Genomic DNA, 22,137 nt, shown 5'->3' with positions numbered 1-22,137 from the left:
TGGTGCGCCAGTGCCCACACGCTGCCTTTGCACAGCAGCCTGTACACACGGCCCATGGGGAACTGGAGCCCGGCACGGGATGAACGTGTCTTTGCCTTCGCCCTGGCCGTGCCTCCCGTTTTACCTCTTCCACTCATATTGGTAGCTTCAGTAAGTCAGAGTCCAATTCTGAAGTGTTTAAAGTTCAGCCATTAACTCCGAAGCAGATTCAAACAACTATCTGCCATCCCCGTCCACAACGCCCTAGCAAAACCGAAACCTACTTGAAGGTAATAAATGGACATGGATGGATGTCGAATACTGACTTGTATCACGGGTGACCTAGCTGGAGAAGGGAGGGACATAGAGTTCTACTTCACTCTCTGAGCCTATACTGAGCCTCTACTGAGTCACTGAGGATGTCAGATTCTGAAGCCCCGCTGCTTTCTAATAACTACCCTCTGCTTTTGGTCGTGGAAAGAAGGTGAGCTGAATGAATGATGGGGGGGATACTTTTGATAATATAGTGTATGTGGACACCTGCTCGTCGAACATCTCATTCCAAAATCATGGGCATTAATGAAGTTGGTCTCCTCTTTGCTGCTATAACAGCCTCCACTCTTCTGGGAAGGCGTTCCACTAGATGTTGGAACATTTCTGTGGGATCTTGCTTCCATTTAGCCACGAGCATTAGTGAGGAAGGGCACTGATGTTGTGCGATTAGGCCTGGCTTGCTGTCGGCATTACAATATATCCCAGAGGTGTTCGATGGGGTTGAGGTCAGGGCTCTTGCAATCAATCAAATTTATTTCAGCCAATGTCACAAAGTGCTATACAGAAACTCAGCCTAAAACCCCAAACGGGAAGCAATGTAGAAGCACAGTGGCTAGGGAAAAACTCCCTAGAAAGCCAGGAACCTAGGAAGAAACTTATAGAAGAACCAGGCTCTGAGGGGTGGCCAGTCCTCTTCTGGCTGTGCCGGGTAGGGATCATAACAGAACATGACCAATATGATCAAACTTTCATAGATGACCAACAGGGAATAGTAATATTTATAATAATCATCATCCATCATCATCACAGTGGTTGTAGAGGGTGCAACAGATCCGCACCTCAGGAGTAAATGTAAGTTGGCTTTTATTGATCATTGAGGTCGAGGCAGCAGGTGTGGTAGAGAGTCGAGAAAGGCAGTTCCGGTACAAGGAAGCAGTTCCGGTACAGGGAAGCACATCTGGTGAACAGGTCAGGGTTCCATAGCCGCAAGCAGAACAGTTGAAACTGGAGCAGCAGCAAGACCATGTGGACTGGGGACAGCCAGGAGTCATCAGGCTAGGTAGTCCTGAGGCAAGGTCCCAGGGCTCAGGTCCTCCGTGAGAGAGAGAGAGTTTGTTAGATGGAGGGAGAGAGAGAGTATGTTTTGTTAGAGGGAGCATACGTAAATTCATACAGGACAGGAGAAATACTCCAGATATAACAAACTGTCCATAGCCCCCCGACACACACTATTGCAGCATAAATACTGGAGGCTGAGACGGGATGGGTCAGAGACTCTGTGGCTCCTTCCGACGATACCCCCGGACAGGGCCATCCAGGCAGGATATAACCCCACCCACTTTGCCAAAGCACAGTCCACACAGCGCTAGAGGGATATCTTCAGTCAGGCCAGTCAAGTTCTCGACAAACCATTTCTGTATGGACATCGCTTTGTGCACGGGTACGTTGAAACAGGAAAGGGCCGTCCCCAAACTGTTGGAATATAATTGTATGCTGTAGCCTTAAGATTTCCGTACACTGGAACTAAGGGGCCAAGCCCGAAGCGTGAAAAACAGCCCCAGACCATTATTCCTCCTCCACCAAACTGTACAGTTGGCACTATGCATTGGGCCAATTAGCGATCTCCTGGCATCCGCCAAATCCAGATTAATCTGTCGAACTGACAGATGTTGACGCGTGATTCATCACTCCAGAAAACCCATTTCCACTGTTCCAGAGTGCAAAGCTCACCGCCATTGGACCACTCCAGCCAATGCTTAGCATTGCGCATGGTGATCTTAGGCTTGTGTGCTGCTGCTCGGCCATAGAAACCCATTTCATGAAGCTCCCGACAAAGTTATTTTGCCGACATTGCTTCCAGAGGCAGTTTGGAACTCGGTAGTGAGTGTTGCAGCCGAGGACAGACGATTTTTATGCGCTACAGCACTCTGTGGTCCCGTTCTGGAGCTTGTGTGGCCTGCCACTTTGCAGCTGAGCCGTTGTTGCTCCTAGACTTTTCCACTTCACAATAACTGCACTTACAGTTGACCGGGGCAGCTCTAGCAGGGAAGGAATTTGACGAACTGACTTGGTAGCATCCTATGATGGTGCCACGTTGAAAGTCGCTGAGTAAGGCCATTCTACTGCCAATGTTTGTTTATGGAGATTGCATGGTTATGTGCTCAATTTTATACACCTATCAGCAACGGGTGTGGCTGAAGTAGCCGAATCCACAATTTAAAGGTGTGTCCACATACTTTTGTGTGTGTGTATATATAATGTATGTATGGAGAGATGGAGTTACCCATGGTATGTGTGATTGTCACACTACACGATGAGCGCGTGTTGCATGTTGCTGGAGTGTGAGTGTGTTCAGTTGAAGGTCACCGTAGTTATAACACACACCCCCCATGGACCAGACCTGCACAGACACATTTGTGTGTTTGTCGCTGTCTTTGATATGTGTGTGTGTGTGTTCCAGCAGGAATCTTTTCTGACGGCGTAAACAACATTCCTCCGTTTCGTGTTTATAAGAACAATATGCCTCTTGACGTGTGCGCCTGTTTGTGTTGTTGAATTTTCGAACAAAGTGAGCCCCACCAGCTGAGAGTGGTCTTGTCTGTTCTGGTTGCCTCCACACCAAATATGTAGTAAACACACTGACCCGTTCAGACCAGAGAGGGAGAAACAGAGAAATTGATAGGTCTGTTTGCACTGAGATGTGTTTCTGCTGTTTCGTGAGATTTTTCATTTACGCCATATGGATGTTTATACACACACTAGAACCAGCAGAGCTGAGAGCAGTGTCAAAGCCCTATAAATCTGCCAATGTCACATCTAGAGTCGGCCCAGTTCACTGTGTTATAGAAGAGAGGCGCCAGAGTGTACACACATCCCATATGCACGCAATAATTTACACACAAAGGTCTTACATGCACGCAATAACACATACACACACAGGTCTTCCATGCATGCGATAACATACACTTAGGTCTCGAATGCATGCATGCAATAACACACAGCTTCGTTAGTGTTTCACACAGAATTTGAAACTTAGGGTAAAGCTATGACTCAGCTGTAGTTCTTCCCAGTATGTGTGTACAACACATGTACAACACACATACTGTACGCGTGGCACGCACACACAATCATATGTTAGTGTTTTAAGTAGATGGGTAGGACATGCGCGCACACACGTGGTAGTGTTTTAAAGCTGGTCCTCTCAGGTAGAGAAGTCATAGCTGAGGAATGTAGGTTAGACAGAGGAGAGGACAAGGCCGGCATTCGTGCATTTGCGTGTGTGTTCTTGCATGTGTACATATGTGTTTGTGTGTGATGAGTTACCTCCGTTAGCACAATGTAAACTGTGTGTTCAGTCTGCGTGAAGGCCTGTCCTGTCTCAGTGCCACTGGGACTTGCTGATAATGGGGCACCCTCTTCACCCCACCTCTTTTGATAATGACTCCCAGAAAACAAAGACAGAATTGCTGAGGAGTCTGAGGCCTGTCTCCTTGTTGTGTTTGGACTAAAATTCTGTGACAAATATTGTCTCTTTCTCTCCCTCTAGATAACGGCTTTATTCCAGACTGTCTGTTGGAGGAGGTGATGAAGGCACTAGACCTCGTCTCAGAACCTGAATACTAGTAAGCGTGTGTGCTCTTGTCCAGCCGCCTCAGCTAATGTTTCACTGCTGTTGGGTAAAGAGCAGAGAAAACACAGACAGAACCAGAGAGCGAGAACACTAAACGTCCAGAGAAAGAGGGCAGGGGATGATGGCGGGGGGTGGGGGCATTAAACTGCTAGCAGGAAGACTGAGGAAATGCTTTAATGTGCTGCTTCAAACAAGGTTTGGGTTAGCCCCGCCTTAAGGTCAGCCTAGATCAGTCATCAGCTGACCTGACCGCACCAACCTGGACAGCTTTCACACTGTGGGGACAAGACTGACCAGTTCAAGTTACAATGGCAGAAAAGTTAGCTGAATATAACCATATTTCTTAGAAAAGACAAGCCGCACACGCTGCGCCTCCGATGCAATACATTTAACAAACGTTTCGACAGCTATGTTGCCTTCAGGGTTTCATCTATAACCATGTTTCTAACTAGCTGGATTAGTGTGTGTATGTAAATGTGTGTGTTTGTTTAAAAATGTGCGACTGATGAGGATATGTGTGTCACAAGTTCACCACATAAACAAACACTAAACATCAGGATGAAATTGAGGGTTTACAGTGGGAAATAGTTCGATTCAAAGGGCTTTATTGGCATGGGAAACATGTTTACATTGCCAAAGCAAGTGGAATAGATAATAAACAAAAGTGAAATTAACATTGGCAGTAGAATGGCCTTACTGATGACCTCAGTGACTTTCAATGTGGCACCATCATAGGATGCTGTCCTCGGTTGCAACACTCACTACAGAGTTCCAAACTGCCTCCGTAAGCAACGTCGGCACAAGAACTGTGGGTTTTCATGGCCGAGCAGCCGCATACAAGCGTAAGATCACCATGCGCAATGCCAAGCATCGGCTGGAGTGGTGTAAAGCTCGCTGCCATCAGACTCTGGCGCAGGGGAAATGCGTTTTCTGGAGTGATTAATCACGCTTCACCATCTGGCAGTCCGACAGACGAATCTGGGTTTGGCGGATGCTAGGAGAACGCTACCTGCTCCAATGCATAGCGCCAATTGTAGTTTGGTGGAGGAATAATGGTCTGAGGTTGTTTTTCATGGTTCGGGCTTGGCCCCTTAGTTCCAGTGAACAGATATCTTAATGCTACAGCATACAATGATATTCTAGATGATTCTGTGCTTCCAACTTTGTGGCAACAGTTTGGGGAAGGCCCTTTCCTGTTTCAGCATGAAAGTGCCCCCATGCACAAAGACAGGTCGATACAGATGGTTTGTCGAGATCGGTGTGGAAGAACTTGACTGGCCTGCACAGAGCCCTGACCTCAACCACATTGAACACCTTTGGGATGAATTGGAACTCTGACTGCGAGCCAGGCCTAATCGCCCCAACATCAGTGCCCAACCTCACTAATGTTCTTGTGGCTGAATGGAAGCAAGTCCCCGCAGCAATGTTCCAACATCTAGTGGAAAGCCTTCCCCAGAGGAGTGGAGGCTGTTATAGCAGCAAAGGGGGGACCAACTCCATATTAATGCCCATGATTTTGAAATGAGATGTTTGACGAGCAGGTGCCCACATACTTTTGGTCATGTAGTTTTGTATTTACAATCGTGTTTGTGCTTCACTGGTTGCCCTTTTAGTGTGGCAACCGGTCACAAATATTGCTGCTGTGACAGCACACTGGTATTTCACCTAATAGATATGGGAGTTACCAAAATTGAATTGTTTTCAATTTCTTTGTGGGCCTGTGTATTCTGAGGGGAATATGCCTCTCTAATATGGTCATACATTTGGCAGGAGAACAGAACCGTTATTTTAAAAGCTTGAGAACAGGTTAATCTAGTCCCACAACAAAACGTCCATGCAAAGCCCTCCAGTATCTGCCTGGAAGCTGAAAATATTTGCCTGTGCTTGTTAAGGTTACCTGCCCCTCTCCCTCTGTAGCCTACTGATGTTACATTGTCGCTGGATTCAGAAGAAGGGGAGTTTTTTTCATTAGCTAGAGAAGAATGGATTAACTTGTTCAATGTTGGTTACGGATACTATAGACCTAGAAAAAAAATTCTAGGTCTATAGTAAAAAAAAAAAAAAAAAAGAATTGTGGCATCCAGCTTAAGCCAGGCCCAGCTCCAGCTACACTTGATCCCTGAATCCACTTGTTGAACAAGCAACGCCTCATTTTCACCTAATTCTCTCATTCTGAAAATGAATCACATACTGTAGAGGGAAAACATTAGTTAACAGATAGTGGTTAGTTTGTAAGCTAGTTAACATTTCACACAGATTGCCAGGGTCCAGTAAGCACCTAACGCGCAGCCTAGTGGTTAGAGCGTTGGACTAGTAACCGGAAGGTTGCAAGATCGAATCCCTGAGCTGACAAGGTAAAAATCTGTCGTTCTGCCCCTGAACAAGGCAGTTAACCCACTGTTCCTAGGCCCTCATTGAAAATAAGAATTTGTCCTTAACTGACTTGCCTGGTTAAATAAAGGTGAAAAAAAAAGTTGAACTTGAACGGCAAGAAGTCGTATACCAGTTAATACCATAGCGAATTGGTTAGGTTACTAATGTTGGCTCATCTGATGTTGTAACATTAGCTAGCTATTGTTAGCTGTCTGACTTTATTAGCAGGCTAATTTTCACACCATAAACGCAATAATTTTATCAGATTTGGCTAATGTTGCTCAACATTTCCCTGGCTAGCTACGGAGAATTCAATCCAGCTAGCAAGATACTTAACAATGCTAATACTTGATCCACCACACTTTCTCCCTCACCACAAACTTTCCAAATGCCAGTAGTTTTTCGGTTACAGCTCATGAAGTACGCTTCATCACCTTCTCACACCCATCTCCGTGGTCAGGCTTCTCACCTAATGTTACCTCTTCGTTATCGTTCAGGGGACGCGCTGCTGGGGGGGGGGGGCGAGCTCAGAATGGGATTTTTGTTTTGTTTTTAACAGTCATCCAACTCGGAATCTCTGGCGTCTTTCTCTGACCTGAAAATCAATGATGTCATAATTTGACCTCATTTTCCCCCCACTTCCCAGTTTAAGGTACAGACACAATCACTGTCACCATGCAATCCTTCATCTATACATTTCTGTGGGGATGTCTTATGGTTAAAAGCAGTGTTTGAATTGATGGGATATGTGAGGATATAGGCCTTGTTATAGAGACGTGCAAAAAGCACATGTTACCACTTGTTTGCTTAGCCATAGGAAAAGCAACGGTCCAGATTTTATAAAGTGATCTAGGCTGTAACAATGATAAACTCCACAATTATGTCCGCAGTCTACTAGCCTATCGAAGGTCTTGCGCAGCCTAAACATCACAGGAAAATGTGGTTGGTTTATTAAATGCTTCATAATGTAGAGCTGTGCAAAATACCAAAAAGTTAGAATCGGTATGGGTCTATGCATCGACCAAACACCTTAATAGATATAAACATTATTCAGGAGAATCCCAGCCTGTTTTGATCACAGATCATGATGAAGCCTGAACATTTAAGCTGTTTCTCATTGATTTAGCACACAATTGCTTACATATTTGATACACGTGAAGACCTATATTTAATCTGGAATTGACAAACAAAAGCCTGACTAGGATCCCGACTTTCCCCCACGTCATATTTATTACCAATTAGGCTAAATGTATTCCTATTAATTTGCATAGGCTAACCATTGCGATTAATGTTATTTACCATCTTCTGCTTTTTATGAATAAACAGGCATCAGAGTAAACATATCATTTCAATGCCCCCCCCACATTGTTACTTTTATTTTACCTTTATTTAACCAGGTAGGCTAGTTGAGAACAAGTTCTCATTTACAACTGCGACCTGGCCAAGATAAAGAAAAGCAGTGCGGCACATACAACAACACAGAGTTACACATGGAATAAACAAACATACAGTCAATAATACAATAGAAAAGGTCTATATACAGTGTGTGCAAATGAGGTAGGATAAGGGAGGTAAGGCAATAAATAGGCCATAGATGCAAAATAATTACAATATAGCAATTAAAAATGAGTGATAGATGTGCAGAAGATGAATGTGCGAGTAGAGATACTGGGGTGCAAAATAAATAAAATGAATAACCGTATAGGGATGAGGTACTTGGATGGGCTATTTACAGATGGGCTGTGTGCAGTGATCTGTGAGCTGCTCTGACAGCTGGTGCTTAAAGTTAGTGAGGGAGATATGAGTCTCCAGCTTCAGTGATTTTTGCAGTTCGTTCCAGTTTATTGGCAGCAGAGAACTGGAAGGAAAGGCAGCTAAAGGAGGAACTGGCTTTGGGGGTGACCAGTGAAATATACCTGCTGGCCCGCATGCTGCTATGGTGACCAGTGAGCTGAGATAAGGCGTGGCTTTACCTAGCAAAGACTTATAGATGACCTAGAGCAGTGGGTTTGGCGACGAATATGACGCGAGGGCCAGCCAACGAGAACATACAGGTCGCAGTGGTGGGTAGTATATGGGGCTTTGGTGACAAAACAGATGGCACTGTGATAGACTACATCCAATTTGCTGAGTAGAGTGCTGGAGGCTATTTTGTAAATGACATCGCCAAAGTCAAGGATCGGTAGGATAGTCAGTTCTACGAGGGTATGTTTGGCAGCATGAGTGAAGAATGCTTTGTTGCGAGATAGGAAGCCGATTCTAGATTTAATTTTGGATTGGAGATGCATAATGTGAGTCTGGAAGGAGAGTTTACAGTCTAACCAGACATCTAGGTATTTGTAGTTGTCCACATATTCTAAGTCAGAACCGTCCAGAGTAGTGATGCTGGACGGGCGGGCAGGTGCTGGCAGCGATCGGTTGAAGAGCATGCATTTAGTTTTACTTGCATTTAAGAGCAGTTGGAGGCCACGGAAGGAGAGTTGTATGGCATTGAAGCTCGTCTGGAGGTAGGTTAAGTGTCCAAAGAAGGGCCAGAGGTATACAGAATGGTCTCGTCTGTGTAGAGGTGGATCAGAGAATCACAAGCAGCAAGAGTGACATAATTGATGTTTACAGAGAAGAGAGTCGGCCCGAGAATTGACCCATGTGACACCCCCATAGAGACTGCCAGAGGTCCGGACAACACGCCCTCCGATTTGACACACTGAACTCTATCTGAGAAATAGTTGGTGAACCAGGCAAGGCAGTCATTTGAGAAACCAGGGCTGTTGAGTCTGACGATAAGAATGTGGCGATTGACAGAGTCGAAAGCATTGGCCAGGTCGACGAATACAGCTGCACAGTATTGTTTCTTATCGATGGCGGTTATGATATAGTTTAGGACCTTGAGTGTGGCTGAGGTGCACCCATGACCAGCTCGGAAACCAGATTACATAGCGGAGAAGGTACGGTGGGATTCGAAATGGTCGGTGATCTGTTTAACTTGGCTTTTGAAGACCTTAGAAAGGGTAGGATAGATATAGGTCTGTAGCAGTTAGGGTCTAGAGTGTCTCCCCCTTTGAAGAGGGGGATGACCACGGCAGCTTTCCAATCTTTGGGGATCTCAAATGATTCGAAAGAGGTTGAACAGGCTAGTAATAGGGGTTGCAACAATTTTGGCAGATAATTTTAGAAAGCGAGGGTCCAGATTGTCTAGCCCGGCTGATATGTAGGGGTCCAGATTATCAGCTGTAGGGGTCCAGAATATCAGCTATCTGGATTTGGGTGCAGGAGAAATGGGGGAGGCTTGGGCACGTTGCTGTGGGGGGTGCAGGGCTGTTGACCGGGGTAGCCAGGTGGAAAGCATGGCCAGCTGTAGAAAAATGCTTATTGAAATTCTCAATTATAGTGGATTTATTGGTGGTGACAGTGTTTACTAGCCTCAGTGCAGTGGGCAGCTGGGAGGAGGTGCTCTTATTCTCCATGGACTTCAGTGTCCCAGAACTTTTTGGAGTTTGTGCTACAGGATGCAAATTTCTGTTAGGCCGTTTGAAAAAGCTAGCCTTTGCTTTCCTGTGTATATTGGTTCCTAACTTCCCTGAAAGGTTGCATATCGGGGGGGCTATTCGATGCTAATGCAGTACGCCACAGGATGTTTTTGTGCTGGTCAGGGGCAGTTAGGTCTGGAGAGAACCAAGGGCTATATCTTCCTGGTTCAAACATTTTTAAATGGGGCATGCTTATTTAAGATGGTGAGGAAAGCACTTTTAAAGAATAACCAGGCATCCTCTACTGACGGGATGAGGTCAATATCCTGTCTCCTAGAGATGAACGTACTTTGGTGCAAAAAGTGCAAATCAATCCCAGAACAACAGCAAAGGACCTTGTGAAGATGCTGGAGGAAACAGGTTCAAAAGTATCTATATCCACAGTAAAACGAGTCCTATATTGACATAACCTGAAAGGCCGCTCAGCAAGGAAGAAGCCACTGCTCCAAAACAAAAAAAAGCCAGACTCCAAAAAAGCCAGACTACGGTTTGCAACTACACATGGGGACAAAGATCGTACTTTTTGGAGAAATGTCCTCTGGTCTGATAAAACAAAAATAGAACTGTTTGGTCATAATGACCATCGTTATGTTTGGAGGAAAAAGGGGGAGGCTTGCAAGCCAAAGAACACCATCCCAACCGTGAAGACGGGGATGGCAGCATCATGATGTGGGGGTGCTTTGCTGCAGGAGGGACTGGTGTGCTTCACAAAATAGATGGCATCATGAGGAAAGGAAATTATGTGGATATATTGAAGCAACATCTCAAGACATCAGTCAGGAAGTTAAAGCTTGGTTGCAAATGGGTCTTCCAAATGGACAATGACCGCAAGCATACTTCCAAAGTTGTGGCAAAATGGCTTAAGGACAACAATGTCAAGGTATTGGAGTGGCCATCACAAAGCCCTGACCTCAGTCCTATAGAATATTTGTGGGCAGAACTGAAAAAGCTTTTGTGAGGAAAGAGACCTACAAACCTGACTCAGTTACACCAGCTCTGTCATGAGGAATGGGCCAAAATTCACCCAACTTATTGTGGGAAGCTTGTGGAAGGCTACCCAATACGTTTGACCCAAGTTAAATAATTTAAAGGCAATGCTACCAAATACTAATTGAGTGTATCTAAACTTCTGACCCACTGGGAATGTGATGAAAGAAATAAAAGCTGAAATAAATCTCTACTATTATTCTGACATTTCACATTCTTAAAATAAAGTGGTGATCCTAACTGACCTAAGACAGGGAATTTTTACTTGGATTAAATGTTAGGAATTGTGAAAAACTGACTTTAAATGTTTTTGGCTAAGGTGTATGTAAACTTCCTATTTCAACTGTATATACATACATGAAATGTGAATATCTGGGAGGCAAAATAAACAAAATAAAACATAAGAAATATGACCATACATATGTGTGTCACATATACATGGCATATGCTTGAGTACCACCTTGACAGCTCTGAACTGCTTGCCTCAATAAATTCATACTAGAACATTGGTAGCCAGGATTAGCTATTTCAAATCAAACTTGGTCACGTGTGGCGAATACAACAAGTGTAGACCTTACCGTGAAATGCTTACTTACAAGACCTTAACCAACAGTGCAGTTCAAGAAGAGTTTAAGAAAATATTTACCAAATTATAAAAAGTAACACAATAACGAGGTTGTATACAGGGGGTACAGTGTGCGGGGGTACAGGCTAGTTGAGGTCATTTGTACATGTAGGTAGTGGTGAAGTGACTATGCATAGATAAACAGTGAGTAGCAGCAGTGTACAAAACAAATGGGGGGGGGTCAATGTAGTAGCAGTAGCAGCGTATCTAGTCTCCTAATAATTGCATAACGGTGCAAGTTAGACATCTTTTATTTGCATTTTTTTTATTGAAGCTTTTATTTAACAGGGCAAGTCATTTGAGAACAAATAATAATTTACAATGACGACCTACCCCGGCCCAACCCTAACCCGGACGACGCTGGGACAATTGTGCGTTGCTTTGCCTTCTCACATTTTATGCACCCAGCTAAGGCCTTGGATGGATAATGTTACACTGAGATGGGCACAGGGGTATATGTACAGTCATTTTTAGTGTGGTGGCAAATTAGTTGAACAGGAGAAGAGGATGTGGTTGCTTGTGGAGGGAGATCAGTGCAGGTGGTGGGTAGAACAGCTGCAGTGATGCTGATTGGTTGCTCTGGCTCATTACATCTTGACTAAATGAAAGATATAGAAATTAGTTCGACATTGCAATAGTTCAACAGCTGAAACGCCGTCATTAACATACTCCCGGAGATGGCAATATATTCAGTATTCACTGAATGAAGTAGCCTACCCATCCCCATTTTACAATTTGTATTGATCAATTAAATAAATGATACTACAGCACATTAAATTACATTATTATTGTAGGCTATAGACTACTCCTGTATCTACCTTGTACAATAATGTAATCATTGAATGAAATAGCGTACCTGTCCAAATTTACAATTTAATTGATCAATTAGATAAATAATACTAGCACATACAGTTACATTGTTGTAGGATAGGCTACTACTGTATCCACACTATATTAGGATACCGTTGTGATTTTGTCAGGCATGATTTTAGGTCTTCCATCGAAGTTGCATGTTGTACCTAGTTTCCCTTCAGTGAAAAGTAATTATTTCATTTACATTTGAATTAATCCATTAAATAAATAATACTAGCACATCAAATTACGTTATTGTACACTAGCCTACTCCGCTACCGTTACAGTAAATAATATTGCCTACGTGCTTTCGACAATACGTTATCAAAAAAAATCAAAAAATCAAATAAACCACATTTGCCTTAACACAGTAGACCTAAATATTTCCTAACAATATCACAACTTAAATATAGCCTACTTACTCCTCAGTTGGATCAAGGACATCTAGGTAATTATTTGAATCGTCTCTAATAAGGAAACTATCTGGACAGACACTTGAAAATGACTTCTGCCACTTGTATAAAAAAATAATAATAATAATAATTATGTCTGTGTTGCCGCCTAGCTCTCAAATAGCGTGCCAATCTCTCACTCTATGAACGGTCACTGCAATCCGGATTCCTTGGGACATCCTTAACCTAAACTAACACTAAACTTAACCAATTTACATTTATACTTGATAGGTGTGGACATCCCAAGGATCCCGAATAGCACCTTTTTGAACTCCTCTTAAAGCCGTGGACACCACTCTTATTGGTTGTTTGATGTGGAACTGGTAACAACACAGTCTGTGATTTGGCTAACAACATTTAGATCTGTATACAGCGAGATAAGATTACATGCCATGTGCTGTTGAGGGAAAGAAAGATAATCTATAGATTGGGCGTTTTTTCTAGGCCATTAGTGATAACAGGAAATACACAAGCCGTAGTCTGCACTATAGTTCAAGGTGGCTACGTCGGGAATGTCTGCTTGCACAGGAAAAATGGTACGTTTCTAACATTTATGGTTGAGATTTAATTAATATAAACTATGCACATTATGACTTTCATTAACACTTAACGCAGGATTCACGCAAACGTTAGTTTGGTGTCATGTCAGGTGGTACGGTTGCCTATGCTTATATATGTCCCTTATCACCCCCCCATAGCATTCTGTTATGTGAACGATGGGCTGAGCCTTGGATATAGCAGCCAGTATTGCTCCAAATGCGCATCACTCGTTTGCTTACAGCCAGTAGTGATCTAAACACCCCCCCCCCCCCCCCCCCATTGGATCTACACGAATCACGTAGGTCACCTATTTTAGATTCAAAACGTCAAATTTCGCTGAAAAGTAACTAGTTTGCAACCCTCTCTCTCTCCCCACCCGCAGAATTTCAGTCGCATCTTGCGCCGTAGGCTACACTTTTCAGTCCATCACGCATGTAAACAACTAGCTTGCCTGCTCTATCCGCACTGGACTCTACAAGGTGTCGAAAGCGTTCCACAGGCCCATGTTGACACCAATGCATCTCACAGTTGTCAAGTTGGCTGGATGTCCTTTGGGTGGTGGACCATTCTTGATACACACAGGAAACTGTTGAAAATGAAAAATCCAGCAGTGCTTGACGCAAACCAGTGCTCCTGGCACCTATTGCCATACCTCATTCAAAGGAACATAAATATGTTGTCTTGTCCATTAACCCTCGGATTGTGTATGTGTGTCATTCAATGTCTGAATTGTCTAGAGGCTTAAGTTATTTTTTAACCTTTCTCCTGACGTTCATCTATACTAATTGAAGTGGATTTAATAAGGGATCATAGCTTTCACCTGGGTTCACCTGGTCAGTCTGACCTGGAAAGAGCATAATGGTTTGTACACTCAGTGTATGTTGGAGGGTGGGGCTCAAGCTGCATCCCTGTCGCACCCCACAGCCCTGAGGAAAGAAATCTGTGGTTTGCCAATTTTAACTGCACACTTGTTTATGTACAGTCGTGGCCAAAAGTTGAATGACACAAATATGAATTTTCACAGTCTGCTGCCTCAGTTTGTATGATGGCAATTTGCATATACTCCAGAATGTTATGAAGAGTGATCAGATGAATTGCAATTAATTGCAAAGTTCCTCTTTGCCATGCAAATATACTGAATCCCAAAAATACATTTCCACTGCATTTCAGCCCTGCCACAAAAGGACTAGCTGACATGTCAGTGATTCTCTCGTTAACACAGGTGTGAGTGTTGACGAGGACAAGGCTGGAGATCACTCTGTCATGCTGATTGAGTTCAAATAACAGACTGGAAGCTTCAAAAGGAGGGTGGTGCTTGGAATCATTGTGCTTCCTCTGTCAACCATGGTTACCTGCAAGGAAACACGTGCCGTCATCATTGCTTTGCACAAAAAGGGCTTCACAGGCAATGATATTGCTGCCAGTAAGATTACACCTAAAGCAACCATTTATTGGATCATCAAGAACTTCAAGGAGAGCGGTTCAATTGTTGTGAAGAAGGCTTCAGGGCGCCCAAGAAAGTCCAGCAAGTGCCAGGACCGTCTCCTAAAGTTGATTCAGCTGCGGGATCGGGGCACCACCAGTACAGAGCTTGCTCAGGAATGGCAACAGGCAGGTGTGAGTGCATCTGCACGCACAGTGAGGCGAAGACTTTTGGAAGATGGACTGGTGTCAAGAAGGGCAGCAAAGAAGCCACTTCTCTCCAGGAAAAACATCAGGGACAGACTGATATTCTGCAAAAGGTACAGGTATTAGACTGCTGAGGACTGGGGTAAAGTAATTTTCTCTGATGAATCCCCTTTCCGATTGTTTGGGGCATCCGGAAAAAAGCTTGTCCGGAGAAGACAAGGTGAGCACTACCATCAGTCCTGTGTCATTCCAACAGTAAAGCATCCTGAGACCATTCATGTGTGGGGTTGCTTCTCAGCCAAGGCAGTGGGCTCGCTCATAATTTTGCCTAAGAACACAGCCATTAATAAAGAGTGGTACCAACACATCCTCCGAGAGCAACTTCTCCCAACCATCCAGGAACAGTTTGGTGACGAACAATGCCTTTTCCAGCATGACGGGGCTCCTTGCTATAAGGCAAAAATGATAACAAAGTGGTTCGGGGAACAAAACATCGATATTTTGGGTCCATGGCCAGGAAACTCCCCAGACCTTAATCCCATTGAGAACTTGTGGTCAATCCTCAAGAGGCGGGTGGACAAACAAGAACCCACAAATTCTGACAAACTCCAAGCATTGATTATGCAAGAATGGGCTGCCATCAGTCAGTATGTGGCCCAGAAGTTAAAAACATTGCAAATATTGACTCTTTGTATCAACTTCATGTAATTGTCAATAAAAGCCTTTGACACTTATGAAATGCTTGTAATTATACTTCAGTATTCCATAGTAACATCTGACAAAAATATCTAAAGACACTGAAGCAGCAAACTGTGGAAATTTAATATTGGTCATTCTCAAAACTTTTGGCCACGACTGTACATGGATTTTATGTTGTATGTTGTTTTTTACCCCAACACTGCTTTCTATGAATTTATATAGCAGACCCTCATGACAAATTGAGTCGAAAGCTTTTTTGAAATCAACAAAGCATGGTAATACTTTGCTTTTGTTTTGTTTGTTTGTCAATTAGGATGTGTAGGGTGAATATCTGGTCTGTCGTATGGTAACTTCGTAAAAAGCCAATTTAGATATTTGCTCAGGACGTTGTTTTCACTGAGGAAATGTAGGAGTCTGCTGTTAATGACAATGCAGAGGATTATTTCTGACTGCAACATCAGATGACACACAAACCCACACACACTGTCTTAACTGGGTTATCAGCCTCTGTGTCTGGGCATGTAACACTCTTATTTCTGCCTTAATAGGGAAATGTTTCTCTGTTATCACTGTGGAAAAAGAATAATATTACTGCTCCAACACACAGGAATGTCTAGTGGTATATTTAGTTTCACTGCACTTTCTGCACACATATATATATACACACACACACACACACACACACACACACACACACACACCAGAACTCCTCATCAGACGAGGTTACCGTACATTTCTCCAGTGTTCGCTTTCTTACACCAAATATTTTACACAGAACATGACACATTTATACCTCAGACAGCGCTTCTCACTACCAGCACCCCCTCCTTCCTCAGCTCCACCCTTCCTCCTCACCTCTACCCCTCCCTTCTCCACCCCTTCGGCCTCTCCTCACTTGCACCCCTTGTCCTCACCTACACCCCATCGCCCTCTCTCACCCCTTCCCTCCTCACATCCACCCTTTCCCTTCCTCTATCTCTCTCCCAATGTCCCTTCTCAATTCCCCCTTCCCTCCCTCCATCTGACACAAGTTTTATCATTGCTTTAAAACAGGGCCAATTTTTTTTTGGTTTTCTGAAGAATTGGAGGTATGTCTCATTGCTGTGCTTAGACTATAAGATCATGTTGAAATGTCTGACAAATGTAACTCTTTCCTCTCTTTCTCTCCCTCGCTCCCTCTCCAGTGTGAGTCTGATGAAGAGTAAGTTGGATCCAGAGGGCTTGGGGATCGTGCTGCTGGCTCCGTTCCTCCTGGAGTTCTTCCCTGATCAGGTAACTGAAGAGGAGCTGAGATACTTCAAAGCTGCAGCAATATCCATAAAACAAACTGCGAAGACCGATAAACAAGAAATATCTTTGGTGTATGCATGTACGTACATGAGCGCTTCCGTTTTGTTAGTGGTTTGTGGCTGACGATGGATATGAATTTGTTGAATCAAATCTTTTACAGCAATACAATGGTGACCGAAATGTTTAAATATATGTTTACACTAACCCCTGCTCAGACAGGGTCTCAGTGGCAGGGAACCATTTCTGAAGAGTGGGAGAGCGAGAGGCAAAGAGAAAGAGGTGGGGAAAGGGAGGTGGGGACAAAGAGAGAGGAGCGGGAAGTGTGTTAAAGTGATCAGGGCTTCGGGGACTCACCAGAGGAATGGCCCTCGGCCACAAAGAAATTATACTGCCATTAGCCAACTGGAGACGCACACGCTCACACACACAGACTGAGGTTATGGTTTCACATAAACACACTCACACAGTCTATTAGCATTCTGGAACGTCCCAAAAAAGTGTTTGGGCCTGTGTCGTTATTGACTGGTTTCTAATATAGGCTGTTCTGTGGGATTGGGGTTAGGGTTTCACATGCGTACACACACGCACGCATTCGCACACACACACATATGTGGGTTATGGGTTTCAGGCTAAAGTATGCTGAATTGTCTGTGGGTTAGACTGTTCTCTAGTCAAACTGCGGGTTCCGATATACCCACATCTTCCAGAGCAGCGTTATCGACACACACACCCCAGAGATGACCCCATGATTGTTAACTGGTTTATATATTGTGTTTACAGGATACTGGAATCCCAGACTCCTTCTCTGTCTACCACTACAATGGCCTGAAACAGTCCAACCACAATGAGAGGGTAAGATATACACACACCTCTAAAACAACCTGACACTGTCACACCACTATGAATGTAATGTGTGTGCATACTGACTGACTGTGTGTGTGTGTGTTTCTCTTTGTCAGGTGGAGTATGTGCAGGGTACAGCCCTGGTCCTGGGCTTTGAGGACCCCATGGTGAGGACAGATGACACTCCAGTGAAGCGCTGCCTCCAGACCAAGTGGCCCTACATAGAACTGCTGTGGAATACTGAACGCTCCCCTTCACTTAACTAACTCACTGCTAGGGTGGTAGAGGACTGACTGATCTCCACAGGAAAGAATGCCACAAAGACTGAGACACACAGTACATGTACACTGCTGCACACACAAAGGAATTTGCTCACTGTCCTGGGCAGGAGAAAAACACACACAGAACATATACGCCACTACACACACCTGACATAGACACACTTGTTTACTGTTAATGCTGTTGTGTTTTACATGACTGTAAATGAAGTCACAGGATGTTTTTGGTTTGTTGTAAAAAGCTGAATGACTTGTCACTCTATAGATGACTCTGTTTTATACTCTGGGATATATTCACCTAATAAGAACTACATATAAAGGAGATAGCTGACCTCGTTGGAATGTAAACCTGTAACTGACTGACTGGATCTATGCTTCTGTAACACCCAGCTGTCTGACTGTTAAAGAGAAACAACCAAAGCTTTTTGCAAGACGCGCGCACACACACACACGCGCTCTCCTATTCTAACTACAGCTGAGTTAGTTTGACCTCTTAGTACTGAGGCAGGGTATCCCTGACCCAGATTAGGTTTACTGCATTATCTCCATTGAAATAGTCCAGGAGCAGCCTAAATCTGGGGCTGGGAAACTAGCCTCAAGGGTTTTCACAGGAGATTAGAGTAAAAGGGTGACGCACACACATACACACACCCTGGTGTTTACAGCATAAAGGGACCAATCACAGCAGCGATTTGAGGAAATTCCTCCTGTTTAGTGGTTTGACCTGGGAGTAAAACCTTTGGCTGGTTTTACACTTGGAGTGACTTCTCTCTTCATACCAACACAGGAAGTGATATGGTATTCATGTATTTATTGCCCCCCCCCCCCCCCCCCCCACTAGCTAATAAACCCTGTTTTTCTTCAATTGTGTGTGGGCTTGTTCAATGTTGCAGGCGACTGCCGACTGACTAATCTACACATCACCTTGCATCACAGTCTCACCTAACCATCCGTCTACTTGCATCATAAGTAACTACTCATTATTGTTTGTAGATCAGTCAGTCACAATTTACCCACAATTCATCATTGACTTCAACAGAATGCTCTCGAACATGGCCTGTATGTATGTGCTTTCATGTGTGTCAGTCTATGTGGTGTATGTGTGTTATTGGAAAGGGGATATCTGTGTTTATTGGATGAGACTGGGAGATAGAGAGAACAATAACGGATGGTTGAACTATTGAGCGCACACTGAAACTCATACAAATTAGAATGCTTTTACCTGGTGAATGACCATCATAACACAGGCATGTGGCACACCAGAGAGAGGAGCACTACTCTTGTTCTAGTCCTCTGTGTGTGTGTGTACACGCACGCGCATGTGTATCCTCGCCAGGTAAAGTTTCTAAGAACTGATATCCTGTTGAATATCTGAAGTCTCTCTTCATTCTGTTCATCTTGGATTTACACGAAAGCAGTTGAGAAAGAACAGTCCACCGCTCTATCAACATTGTTCAAAAGGGCAATTTTAAGAGTGCTGTTGACGTGTGCGTGTGTACACTGGGTTAAACTGTCCTTCACCTCTGAATGCCTGCACACAGCAAGAAGAAACATGCTCACACAGCATATGTGCTCTATGAGAATGGCAGGTACACAGGCACGGTACATTCTATGTTTGTGTCTGTCTGTTGTTGGTCACCATATGCATGTGTGAGACCATATGCTCCTCTGTAATGTAATGAGCCACTATGGTTCCATCTGTCTCTGGAGTTCAACACTGACACTGACATTATCTTCACAGATCTTCATTGTAAAGGGTTTAACCTGTTAGTGATCCCTTCGCGCGCCAATCCCTTTAGCGGGATCGATTTGACAACATCCAGTGAAATTGCAGAGCGCCAAATTCAAACTACAAAAATATCAATATTCAAGATAACTGAAAATATAAGTGTAATACATCAAAATAAAGCTTAACTTCTTGTTAATCCAGACGCAGTGTCAGATTTCAAAAAGGCTTTACGGCGAAAGCAGACCATGCGATTATCTGAGGACAGCGCCCCGGAATACAAACACATAAATAATTTTCAACCAGGCAGTTGGCGACACAAAAGTCAGAAATAACGATATAAATGCCTTACCTTTGAAGAACTTCATCGGACTGAGCTTGTTGTTATTGCAGGCAATCTCAACGCTGTGCGTTACAGGGAAGACATCCTCCTCCCTCATGTGGTACCCTTCCTGCAGGCTCATCCTGACATGACCCTCCAGCATGACAATGCCACCAGCCATACTGCTCGTTCTGTGTGTGATTTCCTGCAAGACAGGAATGTCAGTGTTCTGCCATGGCCAGCGAAGAGACCGGATCTCAATCCCATTGAGTACGTCTGGGACCTGTTGGATCGGAGGGTGAGGGCTGGGGCCATTCCCCCCAGAAATGTCCGGGAACTTGCAGGTTCCTTGGTGGAAGAGTGGGGTAACATCTCACAGCAAGAACTGGCAAATCTGGTGCACTGCAGTACTTAATGGCCACACCAGATACTGACTGTTACTTTTGATTTTGTTCGGGGACACATTATTCAATTTCTGTTAGTCACATGTCTGTGGAACTTGTTCAGTTTATGTCTCAGTTGTTGAATCTTGTTATGTTCAAACAAATATTTACACATGTTAAGTTTGCTGAAAATATACGCAGCTGACAGTGAGAGGACGTTTCTTTTTTTGCTGAGTTTACATTAGCAGGGAGGGAGGGAAGGGGTAGATTGAGACGGAGAGAGAGGTATGGACAGCAAGAGGAGTGCAGAGAGACATAAGGAAAGAGATTGAGAACAGCAGAGGGAAAAAGAAGGAGGGGTAAAGGAGGAAGAGGGCATGCGAGGGGGAGGGGTTAAGGAGAGTTGGGGAAACTTGTCTGAATTCTCCATCTGGTAGGTCAAGGTTGTTCACTGTGACTCCCTCTCATCACCATGCAGCCTCCGATTCTATAACACACACACTCTGACACACACAACATACACAACCCCACCTGGTTCATATCACTTGTCTGAAAATATGAAGAAGTGGTTTACAGTAACATCCTAACTCTACACACGCACACAGTAACATAGAAACGCATACGTTTCAGCCTAAGTACTTCATTTTGGTCCATAGCTAAATAAATTGTTACTAAGGTCATTACAGATCACAGATGTTTGGACAATGTGGTCCACATAAGTCATGTTTCTCCAACCAACACAAATGGACATAAAGCATCTCCTAAACATGTTCCTCATAACAGCTGAGAAAGACCAGTACTCCCCAGCACACAGTCACAGTTTTACAGCTCACTATGACTATATGAGACTTTCTGTCTTTTGACAACAAACATTCTAAAGTTCAGATTAAATTAAAACTCTCCTGATGCTGATTAGGAGCAGACTGAGTTAATGCAGGAACACACACACATGACACACACACACTGGAGGAGTGATGTGAGCATAGTGGAATTTTCTGCTTTGATAAGATTACACTGTTTATCTACAGGATGTAGGCTATGCAGGCAAGATGGCTATAAAACGCACACCCACAAGTTGTGTCTGGATCAGAATAGGCTACGAGTTTATTTATAGCTTAACTTTTGGGAGAGGACTCGCGCAGGACAGGGGATTGGTAACGCGTGCGTTGAAAACCCATCACACACACACACACATAGGCCTACACACAAACACATTTAGACACACACATACAACGTGATAGGCCTAACCCGTCTTTAGTTTTAGTGCTCAGGCTGGCGTGTTTAACTTTAGATCTCAGTAATAATTACGCGAGATAATTACCGGTAATTATTCTTTAATGGAAGGAAACGCACCTCATTAAACCGGCGCGGTCAGAATAAACGGTTTAATAATAAAACACCGCGAAACCCGAGATCTGTAATATCAGACATATCAGTATCACCACACTGACTGAAGTCATGTCATATTGTATGGCCATTGTGCGTGCGCGTGTGTGTGAGCGAGCGAGAAAGAGAGATAATTAATACATCCACTTTATAATATGTATTGCTTCACGATCAAAACCTACGAAATGAGAAAATCGCTTTTCCCCATAAAACGATAGCTTGGTGATGCAGCCCCTTGGAGCGCGTTCTGATGTGGTCTGGATGCGGTCTTGAAGGGGGCGCGGGGGTCGAAGTGTTGCGCAACCGGGGCGCGCACAGAATACAAGCGCGCCGCCGCAGCGA

The 22,137-nt window shown here is 44.0% G+C and overlaps 1 protein-coding gene across 1 annotated transcript in view; it reads left to right on the top strand.

The window, feature by feature from the left end:
- The window catches only part of mindy3 (MINDY lysine 48 deubiquitinase 3), a 45,753-nt gene extending 26,927 nt beyond the window's left edge, over window positions 1–18,826 (top strand). Inside the window, exons 12-15 of the mRNA XM_038977106.1 lie at window positions 3,800–3,875; window positions 16,752–16,839; window positions 17,638–17,709; window positions 17,817–18,826. Coding sequence (XP_038833034.1) covers window positions 3,800–3,875; window positions 16,752–16,839; window positions 17,638–17,709; window positions 17,817–17,966 — 386 coding nt within the window. The 3' untranslated portion in view covers window positions 17,967–18,826. The remainder of the gene's footprint in view (window positions 1–3,799; window positions 3,876–16,751; window positions 16,840–17,637; window positions 17,710–17,816) is intronic.
- Window positions 18,827–22,137: the final 3,311 nt, after the last annotated feature.

This window comes from Salvelinus namaycush, chromosome 37, assembly GCF_016432855.1.
Source record: "Salvelinus namaycush isolate Seneca chromosome 37, SaNama_1.0, whole genome shotgun sequence".
In the NCBI taxonomy this organism is placed as follows: Eukaryota; Metazoa; Chordata; class Actinopteri; order Salmoniformes; family Salmonidae; genus Salvelinus; species Salvelinus namaycush.
The sequence above is the reverse complement of the archived record's forward strand: the minus strand, read 5'-3'. Positions and strand labels throughout refer to the sequence as shown.